Source organism: Lipotes vexillifer, unplaced genomic scaffold, assembly GCF_000442215.2.
Source record: "Lipotes vexillifer unplaced genomic scaffold, Lipotes_vexillifer_v1.1 scaffold240, whole genome shotgun sequence".
NCBI classification, from domain to species: Eukaryota; Metazoa; Chordata; class Mammalia; order Artiodactyla; family Lipotidae; genus Lipotes; species Lipotes vexillifer.
Genome location: NW_006797481.1, coordinates 8,732,920 through 8,751,538, shown reverse-complemented (window position 1 = coordinate 8,751,538; position 18,619 = coordinate 8,732,920). Strand labels below are relative to the sequence as shown.

The following is an 18,619-nucleotide window of genomic DNA, read 5'->3' as shown; positions in this document are numbered from 1 at the left end:
TCGGCATTCAACCCCCAAACAGGGCCCAGATCCGAGTGGGGCCTCAGCACCTGTCCTGGGAGCCATGGATGGAGTCTTAACACCTGGATCACTGCAGAACCCTGAGAGGCTTAGCCTCCTGACCACTTGTGCTCAGAGCTTAAATGATAGTGCACAGTTCCCTGAGGACCACAGCTTGCTTTCTCTTCAGTGCTGTTAATTAACCGAAACCTTCCCTTTCCAGAGGCTGTCCTAACACATCTAGAAGCAGAAGTCTGTGGAAGCAGAGGCTGGGACAGGCCCTGGTAACTGATCCAGCGGCACCACTGTCAAACTCCATGGTCCTTGGCAAGACACATGACCCCCACTCCCTCTCCAGCCCCCAGATCCCCCTCCACTAGTAAAATAAGAATCATGGGAACCACTCAAGTGTAGACAGAGGGCCTAGGCTGGAACTCTGACTCCATCACGTATTAGTGGTGTAACCTAGGACATGTTACTTTCCCTCTCTCTTTCTCCCTCTCTAATTTTTTTCAAAAATTAGGCACAACCCCCATGTTCAATAGTAGGGGCCTAGATGAGTAACATGGAGTGAATCCATGTGACTGAGGAGGGCAGTCATTAAAAATGATATATTAAATGTACACTTACTGACTTAGAAAAATAGTCACAATTATTAAGAGAGGAGGCACACTTTAAAACGACATGAATAGTATTCCATTTTTTGTTGTTTTTTTAAAAAGCACATAAAGTTGCATAACAAATATTATACACACCAAACGAATAAAAACTCTGGGCGATAGGAGTTATGGGTGTTTTTTCTTCTCTGCTTAATTCTCATATTTTTATCTTCATGTCTTTGCAATAAGGAAGAAAAGTGAAAGTTTTAATTACAAATAAACCCTACAGACTTGTATTTGCAGAGTGAAATCACAGGGAGTTAAACTCACGCTGTCTGAATTCCTGGGTCAGGAGCACGTCACGTTGGTCTGGACCCTCACACTTCTATGCACTTGGCTTACTCTGCTGAACTAAGCCCCTTCCATGTCTCCACTGCCCTCAGAGGGAGAGGGAGACAGAGATGCAGTGGTCTAGGTAATGGTGATCATTGTCCGGAAACCATTGCCATGGTAACAGGCCCACCCACTTTGTACCAAGTGCTTGATTGGCTGGAGTGGCAAGGCCTGAGGTTAAAACCAGGGAGATTGGTAGGGACTGTGGCTGCTGGAGGGGGCACACTGTTCTCCACTTTGCTTCTCCAGCCCTGCTCTCTTCTAGGAGATTCTTATGCCTGCAAGTTCCCAGTGGTGGTAGATGGCGGGGGGTGGGGGTGGGGGGCATGTGGTTTTATCCCACCATGCTTTGGAACAAAAATAATCAGTGCTTGGCCCCCAGAGATGCAGAGGTTGGTTCCCTATGTTAGCATTTTGATTCCTAGATATGTTATGCCATCTCTGTTTCCTGAAAAGATTATTACAGAGGGAGGATTCTCTTTTCCTAATTTATAGTTTCCTCACTGCTGACCATAAATCAGATATAGGGCCAGCTGTTCAGCATACAAAATCAGATAAGATTAGCTGTATCCAGGGTGATGGGACCAGCTTTTCTCTACCTGTCTTTCCTCCCCTCCCATTTGCCCCTCCCTCCCTTCAATTTGTAAATCTGTGGCCTGATCACGCTTAGAGAAAACGGAAAGGTTTGAAATGATGTGGGTTGGAACTTCTCCAGAAGGTGAGAAACAGAAACGGGTGTTTGGCTCACTTGGAATACAATAAAGTCAGGCTAGAGTTTCCCACCTGGAGGGAAAGACCAAGGGAGAGGCAGCCATCACTTCTGCCCTCACACTTTCTCCCACCCCGCGGTGTGTTCTGGGAAGAGGCAACACCCTCCGGCTTCCAGAGTCTATAAGACTGCATCTGAGGCTCCGTTTTCTGATCTGTGAAGTGGGCTGAGGGAATGGCAGAGGGCTGAGACTTCTGACCTTACCAGCTTCTTGCCCTAAAACCCTAGGACCCTGGTGGATTCATAACTAACCAAATACTCCATGCTCGATGATGGCTGCAGTTTCTTTCCAGGTCTCGCTTACAGGTTCCTAAAGGGAGCATTCCTGAAGGTCTAGCATACCTTGTACCAACCATCCTACAAGTAAGCGCAAGTCAAAAGTGGCTATTACCTACCGGGGTATGAACTTCAAACTTCCCTGTTGTGTTCTCAGCACTTGCCAATAGTTGTGATGCAGTCAAGTAAAAAGAACCTCCTGGTAAGTAAACGTCTAAAGAGCCGTAGGAGAGTGGAGTAAAGGTTGAACTTGCATAAAGGGGAGATTGTGTTTCTTAGATCTGCAACAAAAGGCAATTCCTTGAATCCAAAAGCCACCCCTTTAGGTAACTGTGCGCAGACTACTCCCAGAAAGCCGAGGATGGGGCACTGGCCTTGGCTTTCTGATGAGGACATGCTGATTGTTTCTGAAAAGGTTGATGTCTCCTGGGGACGCTGCCTGTCTCATCTGTACTCCAAACTCTTGCCATTCGTCCTGTGCTACTGAAATAGACTCTTCCTCTGGCCTGTAACGTGTTGCCCTTTCTCGTGCCCATTTTTACCAGGAATGGGTTTTTGATGCCTGAGTAGTTGCTTTTGACAACCTGGAGCTTCTAATCAATACTTTCAAGTTTTCTTCTGGCTACAGATCTAATCGGAAGTTTAGCAGATTGATCCAGCCTAAATGCCAGATTTCCGATCTGAAGATTTATTCTGTGTTTTTTGATTCTGCCTCCCAGATTACTGTCCCCAACCCCTAATTAGCCTTAGCATGAAGAGCAAAACCTTCTAGAAACTAGTAGGGAGGAGGGGCAGCTGTCTGCTCAGTAATCAAGATACTAAATATTTAGCGGTGATGGAATGACTTTCCAAGCTACTTTCCATAAAATTTTAAGTGTTCCAAGAACACCTTTGTTGTTACAGTGTCCAAACACTGAGCAAATAAAGAATGTGTCCTTGCCTTAACGCATCTTCCTCTGGTGCTTATACACTTTCGACCCATAAAAATGACATGCTTCTCCATCCAAGCCAATAGGGGACCTGGGTAGCACCAGGCTTGTCATCTGGGTGGCGTCTCTCTGGTGCGTAGCTGTCTAAAGCCAGGCAGGATGTCCCTCTGGCTCCTCCACCCTTTTCAGCTTCTGGTCTACAGAGACCAGTACCCCTCCCACTTCCTGGCGTTTCCGCTCTGCTCGTGTTAAAAGCTCCCAAATTGCTCCCTAGCCAGGCACTCAGTGATGTTTCCCCATGTTGCGAGCCCAGGGAACCAAGGCTGCAAAGCAGAGGACGATGTTCTTAAAGGCTTGGCAAGGGGGGAGGTGTGAGCATGGCACCCCCAAAGTACTGATGATCCTGTCTGAAATTTCTCCCACACTCCCCTGTAAGAGGCAGCATAGCAGAAGGGTGGGCGCACGGATTTGGAATGAGACTTAAGCTGGCTGGGACAAGTTTTCACACAGCATAGTGCCTGGCCCGGAACAACAGTCAGTGAATAGTAGCAGTTCTATAATAAGGAGCTATTGCCTCCGTCAAGAAGATCATGACCTCTGTTGAATGGAGGTATGTAAACCCAAAGGAACAAACTGCCACTGCTACAGAACCCAGAGGAACAGGTCAAAGACCTCATTGTTTTCAAGTTCACCCAGAGCAGTTATAACATGCTGACACTGGGTAACACCACCTTTCATGTGTGTCCTATAGGCATTAAGACAGAGGATCTTTGGTCTAAATCAGTGTTGTCCATGAAAAATAGAGTGTGAGCCACTTGGGTAATGTTAAAATTCCCAGCAGACAGATTTGAAGGTTAAAAGAAACAAGTAGAAATACTTAGCTAGTTTATCTGAAATATTATCATTTCAACATGTAATCCATATTTTAAAAATTGAGAGTTTATGTTATTTTCTTCATACGAAGTCTCCAAAATTTGGCATGTGTTTTTTTTCTGGTTTTTTGTTCGTTTGTTTGTTTGCGGTACACGGGCCTCTCACTGTGTGGCCTCTCCCGTTGCGGAGCACAGGCTCCGGACGCGCAGGCTCAGCGGCCATGGCTCACGGGCCCAGCTGCTCCGCGGCATGTGGGATCTTCCCGGCCCGGGGCAGGAACCCGTGTCCCCTGCATCGGCAGGCGGACTCTCAACCACTACGCCACCAGGGAAGCCCTGGCATGTGTTTTGTACTTAAACACGTCTTAGTGCAGACTTTCTTCATTTCAAGTGCTCAGCTGCCACATGTAGCTACTGGTCACAGTATTGGACAGCGTATGTCTAAATCTTTGCTCTGAGCTATGCTTCTAACCAGCTGGGAAATAGTGATGTTTCCTATGGGGTTGTTGAAAGTTCTGGGAATTTAGAGCCGCCGTCTCTCTGAGGACCTTCACCCTTTCCATCTGATTCTTAAATGCTCTTGGGATGCTCTTGCTGACAAAAGTGCAAGTTGCCTGTGTCGCTGCGTTGCAACCTCGTTGACATCGTGACCCTGAGAATAATAGTATTTATATGACACACTGAATGCCCTAGGTGGGGCTGGCTGTGAGCACACCCAGCACTGTGAGGGCTGAGGCATCAGTATGTCTAGGCCCACCAGTGTCCCATGGCTGGCCAGTTGGGAAGCTCAGGTCCACGCCTGTAAGGCAATCTGCTCTATGAGTGTTATCTGGGGGAGGGGAGGCACAGGGGGAGTATCCGGGGTTGAGGGAAGTTGTTTATTGCAATCTGTGCAAACACCATTCTTGTCAATCAAGTGCTCATGCTTAAGTAACACTTCCTTCCCACAAAGAATGAGCAAGTGGCCTCAAGAGCTCAGGTGACCAAGCAGTTACTGTCAGCGACCCGAGTTGAGCAAAACAAGCTGCTCCAGACACTGAGCTGTGGGGTCAGCTTCTCCCGTGTGGCTAACACGGGGGCCCAGAATAGCACAGTGGCCGCTCCCAGCACAGCAGACAACAAAGCAGAAAGAGCTGGGGGTCGTACAGCTGAAAGATGTGGTACACTGCCCCCCCTCCGCAGCCCGCCTTCAACTGCAGGAAGCAAGGCTCTCAGCATCAGGAAGGATGTCCAGGCAGGTGGGAAGCCCTTCTGAGGAGGGGAAAGGGAGCTGTTGTTCCACGCTGGGCATCAGGTTCCCGCGGCTGGCACTGGGCTCTCCTTCCTCCGGGGCAACGGCTCTTAATTCTCTTTGAGATACCAATCAGAGTTCCCAAGGGAAATACATAAACACACGGGGTTTATATATTGCATGCGGTCGTGGGATGAGTCATCCTTAATCATAGACATGTACTTGGGCTCTGGACTCAGGATGACCTGAGCTCAAAATCTGCCTCTAAGACTCTGCCAACTGTTAGCCACGTGCCTTGGGCAAGTAAACTTGGCCTCTCTCAGCCTTTCCTCTTCTGCAAAATGACAATGACTTCTTCATAGGGCTGCTCTGAGGTTAAATGGGGTATTGCAGAGAGCTCAGCGCAGTGGGGCCACATGGGAAGTGCTCGACAATATTCACGATCGTCTCGAAGGCCTTCAGAATGGAGCTGACCTGGGAACCTAAGATTGCTCCACGGTAAGGTGTACTTTGAGCGCCATTAGCCTTTTGAAACATCAGATAACTAAGAATAGGGTGGGTATTCGGAATGGTCGGTTAGGGCATCTTGTTAAGAGTTTAGGGAACTTTGCCCCTTTCTTTTCACATCTCAGTGGAAGGCTAAACTTCAAAGTCAGCTCTGCCATGTGGAAAGCTAAAGGTCAGTCCATCACAGCTCTCATTTTGCCCACTTTGTGCCATCACACCCTCTGCCCTGCTGTACAAGCTGACTCTAGGGAAGGACATGGCATTCTGATTCATCACTATTGAGTCAACATGAATAGATTCAGCCTATAGCTCTAGGACTCTGCTTCTTTTTCTTCTTGGGTCATGTTGCCTGACTTCTAAAGACTTGGATTAGCAGTCAAAACAGCCTCAGATCCTTCCTAAATAAGTGTTCAGCGGACCCCACCCGTCCCAGCTACTCCACACACCTTGTGCCGCCCCTTCTCATCTCCAGCCTCCTTCTTTGTCCTCCCTTGGAATGCCGACAGTGAACATTGTTGAGTAGCTAGTCCATAATCTGAATCCAGTGAAGTATTCTAAAGCAGATGAGCCAGAGGTACAAGATGAATCATCTGGATTCTGAGGGCAGAGGTTTTACTGAAAGGAGAAATTCCACTTTCCTCTAGAGGGACTTCATGAAGGTTCAGTGATGTCTGGAATCTGGAAACACCCCAAAGACCTTTAAGTAATATTTGGTTCCCTGACTGATTCACACCTCCCAACCTGCTCTAAAATCTGCCTTGCCACCAATTCTGCTCCCGAATAAAGGTCTCCTTTTCAGGAACAAGCTGCGAATCACCTGGCTTTGCAAAATAGCCTGAAATTATTTTTTTTTAAAATGCTTGGCCTCACCGTCATCATCATCTTCTTAGGAAGGTAACGTACCTCCTCTGAGCCTCCATCTGTTCACCCATACAAATCATAACTACCTGGAAGATTTACTGTGAGGGCCAAACGAAGTCCTTGTCACGGAGCCTGGCTCCTGGCAGCCACTGCAGGTGTTAAAGGTGTTGTCCCCACTTATACCTCGCAGGTTTGTTAAGAGTTAGTTTGGAGGTGTTTTATAAGTTGGGAGGAGCTGTACAAATGCACAGTGGCGCTATGTAAAGTTGGCCTACTGAGAAGGTCTGGCTCTCCCTGCTTTCAAAAATAGGGGAAACCTGGTTTCTGCTTCCGAAGAGCTGCCAGCCCTATGGTGAGAGGTATCTTGGCTGTTTCCAGGCTGTGTTACAAAACTCTGGAATGTTGGCTTCTGGTCTTCTCGAACGGTTGTAAATGAGATGTGTGGTTCCTTTGTCCCTACGAAAGGGGAAGGAGTGAAGGAGTGTACACTGCTCCCCCCCAATACCTCCCCCCACCTCCCGACCGGGGCAGAGAGTATGTGTGTCAGAACTGCAGCTATTGGGTCAGACTCTTCACCTCAGGCACCTCACCTGTGAATGACATAAAACAATGAAGGTTTGCACTTTTTAGAGGCCATGGGATGCCTGGACAGGAAAGGAATTTGGTTTTTATTGATTTCTCAATGCATATGGCTGTGGGAAGGGAGGGAGAAGCAGAGGGTGTTGCAAAGCCTTATCAAACGTGGTTTTTTGAAGGGAGATGTTATAGGAAACCATGGTTGATCAGGAGACAGTGTGGCCTGCTAGGGCACTGGAGGCCTGGGTTCTGGACTTCCCTCTCCTACTAAGTTGATGCCTCACCCTAGCCGGCTGCTGCACCTTTTGGGGTCTCAGGTGCCCCTGAGAATACAGTTAAGGTTATTAGATCAGGTGATGCCCCCTCCACACCTGCACTCATACCCACATGGGTGGTCTAGCTGGGATGCTGTCAGCACTGACTTACACTTACCTAAAGAGAAGAGTGAGTGGCAATAACTCCTGCTGTTGTCAAAGCGCCCTCCCTGGGTCTTGGCCCTCTCGCTGGACTTGAGCAACACCTCTCTTCTGGAACACATCATGAGTTCCAATCTGTGTTAAGTTGTCCTCCCAATGGCAAGATCACCAGAGCCAAAACGACCTCATGCAGAGTTCCTCTGAACAGTTCAGTAGTTGAGCCCGTGGAAGGCGGGGTGGCTGCTTGGAGCAGTGGGGGTCCAAGAGTGTCCCCAAACCAGCAGCCTCCACACCTGGAATTGTGAGAAATGCAGATTCTCAGGCCCCAACCCAGGCCCACTGAATCAGAAACTACAGCATGGGCCCAGCAATCAGTATAACAAGCTCTCCAGGAGACTGTCATCTCACTGGAGTTTGGGAACAACTGGCTTGGAGCATCTTGCTCTCTGGCTAGTGTGGCATCAGCAGGTGTTCAGTGGGTTGCTACTTAACACAAGTTGGCATTAATCCAGTCAAGTGGGACCTCAGCCCCCAGTTCCCATTGAACTGTATCTTCTTTAGCCACCCCTTAGAAGCCTTTTCTTTCTGGTCCTATGGTAGGACTAGGGCTCCATGGCAAGAAGTGAGCTTACAGAGTCAATGCACCTACGACCTGGATAAGAATCTGGCCAAATAAGACCTCTATGTCAGTGAGGTAGCCGCTCCTCCATAGAGAGTCAGCAGGAAGTGGTATTGGTTTCTGATTTTGATATTAGCCGCCCGACCAAATACAGTGAGAATAAACCTAATGCAGCATTTCTATGAATTTCTGCAGGCCTGATACTCAGAAAGCGTTCAAGTATTTGAGGTCTGCTAGCGGTGAAATGAACACTTAGCAACAAAGCAGCACCATATGGGGGCAAAGGCACTGCGGTGGTTGTCTGTGGGCCTGGGTCAGGTCTTACCTTGACTACTAATTGACTGCATGAGTCTGAGTGATTTCTTTCACCTGAAAAGGCCTCATTGGCCTCACCTATAAAATAGAGATCACAAATGATCTCCAGAGCCGCTTGCATCTCCATCCAGCGTTTTTGTTTAGTGATGATGCCTTGCAGTCTTGAAGATTTTGGACTCGAGAATGGTGACTAGTGACTCTAAAATGGAAAGACAGAGGAGGATAGGCTGGACCGTGATGCAACAGCAACCCTGCTTCTTCCAGAGCTCGCTGAGCCGTGGGTGGTGTAGGCTGTATCCATGATTCTGCATTCTAAATCCCACCCGGCTATGCCTGTCCTTCTGTCTAGATTCTAGAGTGATTTGCCTTATTTGATTGTCTTGGAGACATTGTAATTCTGTAGGGGTCACTGGTCCCTTCTAGAAGAAGGCTCATCTCTAAAATGCAGGCCTCTGCTTATATGAATCTTAAAGCTAGACGCAGTTAGAGTGGTGTCTCATTTTTCTCTCCCCCCTAAACTCAAGGAGCACTTTTTTCCTCTTCCTGTCACAATCTCAAGGATTCTGCCCAAAAAGCAGGTGCAAAGCCCTGTCTAAACCCTCCCGTTTCCCTGAGGTATGGGCTTTATACAATGTTTTGCTTGTTAAACGTTAGCTTTCTGGGCTGAGGACTCTCTCTCTCTCTCTCTTTTTTTTCTTCCTCTAAAGCCCGTTGCATAACAGCCTCCTGTTTTAAACTTTTGCCAAATCCTACACTTCTCACTGTCAGAGGTTTTACCACAAGTGTTTGAACAGGTAACTTCTACCTTTGAACTTCTGTTGCAACAGGTTCAAAGGTTCCAGGAGAGCTGGTTAGCCACTCTCATTGGCTTCAGGTGTGGTCCCGGCTCTGGCGCTGAGGAAAGGCATCATCACTAAAGGAAACGTCCGGACTCAGGAGCTGAATGTGGTGCTGAACGACCACAGCCAGCTGTGAGGGGCGCGTTTCCTGGACCCCGGAAGTGAGAGTATTCTTACAAGGTAAGCTACAATAAGGCTACCTGCTCCATAGCTTATATGTTTATGGGAAAGCAGAGATAGGGGTGGTTGGGGAGAAGACAGTGGGCCGTGCGTCTATTCTCAGCCTAAGGCTCTTTCACAACATGAAATAACATTTGGTTGAATAGTAATCTCAGCTGACTTGCGTGGGAGGCAAAGAAAATATCAATTGAAAAGGGGGTGGAGACATGGAAGGGGCTCTGAATGCTGGCAGAAGATGGACTTGGAAGAGAGAGTTGTTAATTTCACTAAATGCAAATAAAACAGACTTAAAAGCTTTAAAGGTTATAGCCAAAGCCAGGATGTGGGTCTCCTTCATCTTCCATTTAGAAATGTCTGTATCAATATGATTAGAAAGGCCATCCATCAGCTGCTGCTGACAGGCTTTCCCATTTGGAAGGGAGCAGGGAAGGGAATTCTTAACAGACTTTCTATCCCATGCTGGTGTCTGTACAAGGTATGTGATGTGCATTACCTCATTGGCTCGTTACCTCCTGTAAGGTAGGTGGTATAGCTCCCATATAACAGATGAATAATGTGCCTTTGGGCTGTTAAACAGCGCAGCCTGGGCTGCATAGCTAAGAGGAGGTGGGGCAGGAATTTGAGTCCTGGTCAGTATGTCACTGCAGCCTGCTGCATGATACAGAATTCTTGGGGGCTGTGAAAACCTTCCATCATTCCCTCACATCTTGGGGGTGACCCTCATGCATGTAGGATTGAACAGGAATGCACCTCTAGATGCTAGAGCTTTAGAATGACCCAGACTCTTCTGTACTTGAGCATTTGATCCTGGAGGAAACCATCTTCTCCTGGCCCTAAGCTCTTCGTCGGGTTGGTAAAAGAAGACAGCACCCAGGGAAGAGCCCAGTAGCATTATAATGGCTGAGACTTGACACCCACTCTGCCGTCCTCTGCCATCCTCTGCTTGTCGCTGAAGGGAGCTGCCCCTGTGGTGGGAGGTGAGCTTGGAAACTAAGCAAAGCCAAGTGTTCCTCCAGCCATGAGATGAACCCAAAGATGGAAAAGCAGAGGGGGCGCCCTCATCTTCCCATATTTCATCGTTCTCCCATGTCTAAAGTGGGCTCCCATGAGGCCAAGGGACCAGCTCTTATGTTCCCTGAGATTGGGGCACGGCTCACTTCGGTTCTTATGGTTGGAGGCTTTTAGGCCCTCTTCTGTGTAGAGAAGGAATCCCAGTCTAACTCTAGTAAAGAACTGAGCTCATGCTGGATTTACCTTGAGCCTTCTTTAAGGAACCAAGGCTGGGGAAAGTGCTGCTTAATTCTGGGGTGTCTGAGAGGTGGTGGGGAGGGGCGGGGGCAGGAAGGGGCAGGAAAACTTGTTCTTTCTGCCTTCGAATCTGAGAATGGAAGCTCCCACGTCCTTCTGTGGCCACAGCCGTAGGTGAATCCTGATGCCCTGTAGACCAATCCCCAAGACTCTTTCAGGGCGTCTGCACATTCAGAGCAATTTTTATAATAATGCCAAGAAGTAATTTGTCTTTTCCACTGTCATTGTCTCACGAATATACAGTGGAGTCTTCCAGAGGCTCCAAGATGCAGGATCAATCTGACAGCTAACGGCGTGTGTACTTGTGGATTCCTGATTTTAAAATTTCCCGGTTGTAATCTGGGAGGTGAGGGAGGCAGCAGAATCCATTTTTAATTAAAAATTTGAGGTACGAAAAGGATGTGTCAGAGGAAAGGAACAGATCTCCGTGGCTGTCCCTGTCGTTCCTGACGTGCTCGTTTTCTTGGCTTTATCAGCACTGCTTTGGGGACTGAGGCAGGCTCACTGGGGACTGGAGAGTGGGTGACACAGTGCACGGCTGGCCGGCAATGCTGGCCAGGCCAGGCTGGCCTCCAGGTGTCCCCACAGTCTTGGGAAGGCTGCGAGGGCCACGGTGCCCTGCAGCTGGACCTTCCTGTCCTGGGAACCCAGGGAGGGGGTCTCACCACTCTGACACTGGTGGTCTGCAGGGGGCACCTCAGTCATCTCCGTCTGGTTTTTGGTCTCGGTTTAGCGGTAGTCAGACAAACAGGGAGAGCGTGAGTTGCGTGGATGCAGGCTGGCTTCTGTGTCAGCCCTTAGGGACTGATGGTAAAGGCTTTGAAACGGAGCCAGGAGAGCTTTAGCGGCTTTTCTCCTTCTGGTCAGAACGCTTCCACTTTCAGTTGTGAAAGAAAAACCAGGAAGTGAAGTCCCCGAGCACATTAGAAGCCGGCCATGGCCTGACTCCTGACACGGGGCAGCTCAGACAGGGGCCTGACGGCTCAGACAGCTCAGAACCGGGAACCCTCAGCCTGCAGAGATGCTCTGAAGCCCCTGTGACTCTGGAGGAACCGGGGGTCAGGGGAGAGGCCAGGGACTTGTGCCACGAGGAACTCAGAGCCAGAAGGCCCCATTCACTGGAAGCACCAAGAGATGCGGCCCCCTCGCAGGGTAAGGGGGCAGCTGGAGGGGGTATTTAGTAAGGGGTCTCGTGGGCATGGGGCAGAAGCCCCGGTGGCACCCTGACCCCCAGCTCTGGTGAATCTGCAGCTTGCTGTGTCACAGGCACGTGTCAGTGCTCACTTTCTCCCTGATCTCTAAGGGACTTCTTTAAACCCTCCTCAGGCTTCCCTGGTGGCGCAGTGGTTGAGAGTCCGCCTGCCGATGCAGGGGACGCGGGTCCGTGCCCCGTTTCGGGAAGATCCCACATGCCGCGGAGCGGCTGGACCCGTGAGCCATGGCCGCTGAGCCTGCGCGTCCGGAGCCTGTGCTCCGCAGCGGGAGAGGCCGCAACGGTGAGAGGCCCGCGTACCGCAGAAAAAAAAAAAAAACAAAAAAAACAAACCTCTTCATCAGGAGGGTGGAGGAAAAGGCAGGTTGTGGAGGAGTCCTTTCTCCTGCCTCTCTTGCGGAAGGAGAACCACAACCCAGACCCCATTTTGTGGGCCTGAGCCTCTGCCTATAGCTCGCCTGTGCTGCACTGGGGGTTGTCCTCAATTTTCCTGATGGATTTTCAGTCCTTCTGAGGGGAAGAGCTGCCCGATGCGTGACTAATGGAATGGTTTCTGGATGAAGTTGGATCTGTTTTAAGGAGTAGGGCCACAAGTTGAATCTAAGATGAACTTGACCTTCAAGGAGTGAGTGTTGGAAAGGGACTCCATAGTTGCGGCTTACTACCTTCTGTGGGTATCCATCTTGTTGGTGATTTGAAAAGTAGGATTGGCTCTATAGCTCCAGTTTGTAGGTAATTGGTATTCTCTAACAGAGGCAGTCTTAAAAAATAATAGAATTAAATTAAACTAAATTTAATTTAAAAATGAAAGATTGGTTCAGTTAAAAAAAAAAAAAAGGAATAATTGGTTTTGGTGATCCCTCCCTCTGTATTCCAGCGTGAGAGTTACTTTATGGTTGTCCCCTCCAATGGACAAGTATTTGAGGTGAACACAGAATAATCTTGGAAGAGACTTGGTATAAAATCTTGTAGGCATCACTTGTACGCTTGGCACAATAAAAGGGACAAAAACTGAAATAAAACAAGAGTCACAAATACTTATAGAAGAGGCAGGCAATAGAGCTAAGTAAAGTAGGTGATATGTAATAAGATGCAGGTGAGAGGCAAAATGCAAGGCAGGTGCACCCAGATAAACATACACCAACTTAATGGGTTTTTTTCAAACATTATCCAGACCAAACAGAATGCTTCAGCCGAGCATTTGTTGAGGTCCTGAGCTGAAATAGTCTTTTCTCCCAACTTTTATTCTAACTCTCTGGGGGCAAAATGACCCCTAAAATAATATCAGTGTATCATTGAGTGCCTAGGCCCTAAACCTGCAATGGGGGCCACAGATGCTAGAGGGAGGCTGTGGGTCCAGGAAGGAGAAAGGAAGGAAACTATGGGGGAGGGGTAAGAGGAAGCCAGTTACGCACCAGCTCATAGTGGGTACTCTGACATTTCATTAAGACAGTATTAGGAGATGGGTGGTTAAGAGAGGTGAAGCCACCTTCCCATGATCACAAAGCAGCCAGCTGTCAACTGGAAGAGAAGCTGCAGTTGGTGTGATGTTAAAAACCGTGTTCCATCCACTCCTGTGTAGAATTAACCTCTCTCTGGATTTCCTGGAAATTTTCATTTTTAAAAGGATTCTTATGTATGGTGACCCGGGCAGATATTGACTTCATATATTTATTAGAGACTTTTCAGGTTGACATTTTTCTAGAATGTAAATATTACAGCTACCATTCTTTGAATATTTACCGTGGGGCAGTGCTGTGCTTACTGTTTGTTTTAATTTATTTATTTAATTTATTTATTTGTGGCTGCATTGGGCCCTCGTTGCGTGTGGGCTTTCTCTAGTTGCAGCGAGCAGGGGCTACTCTTTGTCGTGGTGCGCGGGCTTCTCATTGCAATGGCTTCTCTTATTGCGGAGCACGGGCTCTAGGTGCGCAGGCTTCAGTAGTTGTGGCTCGTGGGCTCTAGAGCCCAGGCTCAGTAGTTGTGGCGCACGGGCTTAGTTGCTCCGTGGCATGTGGGATCTTCCCGGGCCAGGGCCCCAACCCATGTCCCCTGCATTGGCAGGTGGATTCTTAACCACTGCACCTCCAGCGAAGGCCCTGTGCTTACTCATTTATGGGGCTTTTATCTTTTGATCTTCAAAGCAGTCCTGTGAGGTAGGTATGTTTTTTTGTAGACAGGGGAACCAAGACTTAGAAATAAACTGGACACAGTATGAAGAGATTGGAGCTGGCATTTGAACTCTGGCTCATTTAGTTCTGAAGGCAAACTCTGCCTCCATTTCTGATGAGTCTAGTTTAGTGCATGGACCAGAGAATTAGAAACTTGGAGAAACTTTTTTCTTGCAAATCCTCCCACTTTCAAATCCATAGAAATGGAAAGCAGATCGATCCTTGGTTGCCAGGGATTGGGAGGAAAGAGGAATGGGGAGTAACTGCTTAATGGGTACAGGATTTCCTTTGGGGATGTTGAAAGTGTTTTGAAACTAGATAGAGGTGGTGGTTGCACAACATTGTGAATGTACCAAATGCCGCTGAATTGTTCACTTTAAAGTGGTTAATTTTATGTTACGTGAATTGCACCTCAGGAAAAAAAAAACCCTCCCACCTCTAGGCGGGTGAATTCCTAAACCAGGATTTGGAGATACTTTTAGAAATCAGGAAGGAGTTTTCTGTTTCTGTCTGTCTCATATGCCTGGCCAGCAGATGAACTGACCCTCATTTGGAGTGTGACCTCAGGTGACTCGTGTCTGGAGGCACCCTATGAGGGTGACATGTCCCCAGCAGCCCTGAGGTCAGCCGTTGCTGCTCTCGCCGCACTCTGCTATAAACACATCCCGGTCTGTTTCTCCCCCATGTGACCATGCACCATGAGATCAGAAATGCACTCTCTCGTTCTTCCCCTGGCACAGAGCCTGGTATTTTCAGGCTCTTAATTCATGTCATTAGAATAAATACAAGTTTTGGAGTTTGGAAGGTCAGGCAGCCCTTGTACTGCTGTGGCGAGGCCATGGTACCAACCCTCTGTGGGGAAGCTTGTTGTAGATCTCTGGGTCTCCATGGGTCACTCTACTCTAAGAGTTGTGAGGTTGTGAGTGGCTTGTGGGAGGATGCAGGGGTGCGGTAGAGCTGAGAGAGATGGCAGGGTCAGAGCTCAGAGGTGGACCATGTGATCCCCAACTAGAAATCCTCTGTTTAAATAGAAATGAGGAGCTGTTAAGACCTTTGTATGTAAATCGAAGGGCAGTTATACTACAAAGATCATGCCCATCTCTTCTTTGGGGACATCTCGAAACAGAACATCTGATATTGACAAGGAGTTAGAAACTGACTTAAGTGGAAGAGGGAAAAAGAGAGCTCATCCTGGCTGAGGGCTTCCTATGTGCTGGACAGCTACTGGAAAGTCTACCCATAGTATCTCTTTTAAGTAGAGATAATTACCTACCCCTTCTGGTGTGCAGTGGAGGGAAACTGATGCTCAGTGACATTAAGTAACTGTCCCAGGGCCACATATCTGGTAAGTGGTAGTTCTGTTGCTCTGGTACCTGGAAAGGCAATGGCCTTAAATGTTTGCCACTGGAAATGAGACTATTGGGAATAAAGCTGCTTGTTGACACACTGAATCTGGTGACCCCTGACTTGCCCGACCAGGTAGTGAGTGGGCTGATTCTGCAGAGACCTCTTTCACAGCCTCCTGCGTCAGCCTGTCTTTATCCTGGCCTGGATGATGGGGTCCTAGCACTTTGTCCAGCCTATCTGTATGCAGTCTCTTATCAACTCCAGCGGATTGTACTGGTTCTACTGACCTCAGCACTCTCATGATTCACTTGGTCAGCAATAGGCTTGGAAGGCCTTTAGGAATGTTTACTGAGACAAGAACTTCCTCAGGGTAGAGCTGCTGGTCTCTGACTTGTTGGAAGCACAGTAGTCCATCAAGGTTGACTAAGTCGATCCAAGATCCAGTGGGACTTGTCACTGCCTGTCACCAGCCTATGAGTGGCTCAGCAACTATCCCGTGTGATCTTCATGGACTGAGTTAAGAGGATTTTGGCATTTGACTTAATGAAGCCTTTCATGATAAATCCCACCCCACCAAGGCCTGGCACCCCAAGGCTCTCTGGTGTTTGTGAACCAAATGACTCCAGTGGTGTAGTGTCTATACCAGGCCCCAGACACTGTCTTATTCAGCCCTTTGGAGGCTTTGTCTTTTTTCCCTTTCAACTAAAATTGGTCCTCTATCTCCATCAGACATGTCTCTTCACCATTTCCCTTCACGCTTGTCCCACTTTGGTGCCTCTAACCGTGCTGCACCTCTCACCCCACAGCCAGGTATTCCCCTCCCTCTCTTCTACTTAGGTTTATCCAACCTAATATGGTGACTGCTCTCTCCATGGAAAAGTAGATGGAGGGACACAGACAACAATGGAGAAAGGTAGTTTGGTGACAGTGACCCTGGCTGGAATCATAGTTGGGGTCTTACCAGCCATTGGCTTGTTGGGGTGGTCATCCTTGATTGACCCTGGACATAAGACTATTGTCGATACAGCCAGGGGATCAAGGACCACACATCCTTGAGGGGCTAGTGCTCCTTAGACCACCTCCACCTACTCCAGTCTACACTGGCCTCTCCCTTCCTCATACTCATTAGCTCATCTTGCACGCTGAATCCTTGTATAGGTGATTTTAGTGTTCGATGGACTCATAAGTCCCCAGAGGGCAGGAGCTGTGCCTTCTAAGTGTTTGGTCCTTTGCACACAGCACAGTGCTGGGCATACACTGAGTCTAAGATCTTGGTTTGCCTTATTCAAAGGAAATTATACGTAAATTTAAAGTGCAGAGGGTAAATGTATCTCTTGGCCACATACATACTTTCTCCAGTATGTATGGAGCAGGTGCTCCCAAAGCTGGGGTACATTCCACAGAGCATTTGTTTCCTGCCTGGGGAATTGGCTTTATCCCCTACTGGACTATGAACTCTGAGTGTAGTTTCCCCATGCTGGACACACTGCCCGGCACATAGTAGGCGCTCATATATTCGAATGCTTGTAGGATGAGTGAACCTTGACCTCACTTGGGTCGGGTTGCTTAGTGTTGCCCTTGCTCTAGCAGGAAGTCCAGCTGTGGCATTTCTGAGGAGGGCTCAGCGGCTCTCCCCAGCCCCCCGACCCCCCACTGTGTCTAGGTGCACATCGTGTCATTGCGGGATTGAGTTTTGCAGCCTGTTTCCTTCAGTAGACTCCCCTCCCTAGGTGCCTTTCTCTGATCTTGTGCTAATGGTGAACGAAAGGGGAGGGTGACTTGATGGCACTCGGTGGGTTCCCACCGTATCTCGGGCACAGTGTTGCATTAAGATAGCCTCTGCCTGGGAGTGCTCACAACTCAAGTTGTCAGCTGAGCCCCAGGAACCCCCGAGACCCAAACCCAAGGAAAGAGCTGATCCGACTCCTACAGCTTTTCCTGTGCTATTCGGTAGCAAAGATATCACCAGTGGATAAGCATCGAAACCCTGAGGATTTATTTACGGTTATGTTTGCTGGTGGGTCAGGGAACTTTCCCAAGGCTCGCCCTCACCTTCTCTCTGCCAGCCGCCTGACAAACTGGAACTGTTGGGTGCGGCCTAGGAATTGGGCTAGGAGAAACCAATGTGGGAGATTAGTATCTCTTCCCTGTTTTTTTGGCTTTTATTTTTAAAGATTTTTTGATGTGGACCATTTCTAAAGACTTTTTTGAACTTGTTACCATATTGCTTCTGTTTTATGTTTTGTTTTTTTGGCCCTGAGGCATGTGAGATCTTAGCTCCCTGACCAGGAGTCAAACCTGCACCCCCTGCATTGGAAGGTGAAGTCTTAACCACTCGACCGCCAGGGAAGTCCCTCTGTTTCCTGTTTTAGTTATTTAAGCACTCACACAATCTTTCCGGGGTGTGGAAATGACTGCTTTACCACCCTTGGGGTTTTAACAGAGATCCCCTTTGCTAATGCTGTCTTCCTGCTTGGCCACATGTGAATGACCCCGTGGAGGTGACAAGGAGGCCCTTTCCCATCTGCCTGGGGACACCCCATGGGGTGTGTGCTTCAGAGCATGCTGGGTGCCAGGCCCCCAGGCGGGGAGAGCCGCTCAGGCCTGGGAACCTGGCCCTGCTTGGTGGAGAAGCCTAGTGCCAGGCGGTGGCCTGAGCACCCAGGCGCTGGTGAGTGGCTGAGAAGTTATCTGTAGGCTCGTAGGTTGGGATGTTACACCAGCCTCTGTTCTCAGCAACTGCTGAGAATGTTGAAAGATGCACTTTCGGGTCCCCTTTGGCCCCATGACTCAACCTTCACCTTCGGTTTCTTATCCACTTAAGGGAATGAATGAAAAACGTTTCCAGCCTCAGAGCTGCCATCCAGACTGGCGGGTAACGTGAGTGCAGGAAAAAGGCTACTGATGCAATGTAGCTTTAGTGGTGGGAGAGCTGCACTTCTAGAAATGAGGGTGAGGCTGTATTCTCAGGTGTAGTCACATGAAATGCCACCAACCAAGGTGGTAGAACTTTCTAAGTCAGCTGCCTTAGTCAGAAGTGGGATAATTCAGAGTTGTTCATTTTACGTTTTTTTTTTTTTCAGCATGCATATTACAGATTAAATGATACATCCTCTCAAGTGTTACCGTCCCAATGATACCTACTGTAACCTCCCTAATTAAAATTCACCACCTGCTGTACACTCAACCCTCTTTCCC

The 18,619-nt window shown here is 48.6% G+C and overlaps 2 protein-coding genes across 2 annotated transcripts in view; one reads left to right on the top strand and one right to left on the bottom strand.

The window, feature by feature from the left end:
• The window catches only part of LOC103069064 (guanylate cyclase 2G-like), a 38,659-nt gene extending 38,340 nt beyond the window's left edge, over positions 1 to 319 (bottom strand). The window contains 1 exon segment of the mRNA XM_007469645.1: positions 304 to 319. Coding sequence (XP_007469707.1) covers positions 304 to 319 — 16 coding nt within the window.
• An 11,397-nt stretch (positions 320 to 11,716) lies between these two features.
• ACSL5 (acyl-CoA synthetase long chain family member 5) overlaps positions 11,717 to 18,619 on the top strand; it is a 42,146-nt gene continuing 35,243 nt past the window's right edge. Inside the window, exon 1 of the mRNA XM_007469627.1 lies at positions 11,717 to 11,842. The gene's annotated coding sequence lies outside the window, so the exon portion shown is untranslated. The remainder of the gene's footprint in view (positions 11,843 to 18,619) is intronic.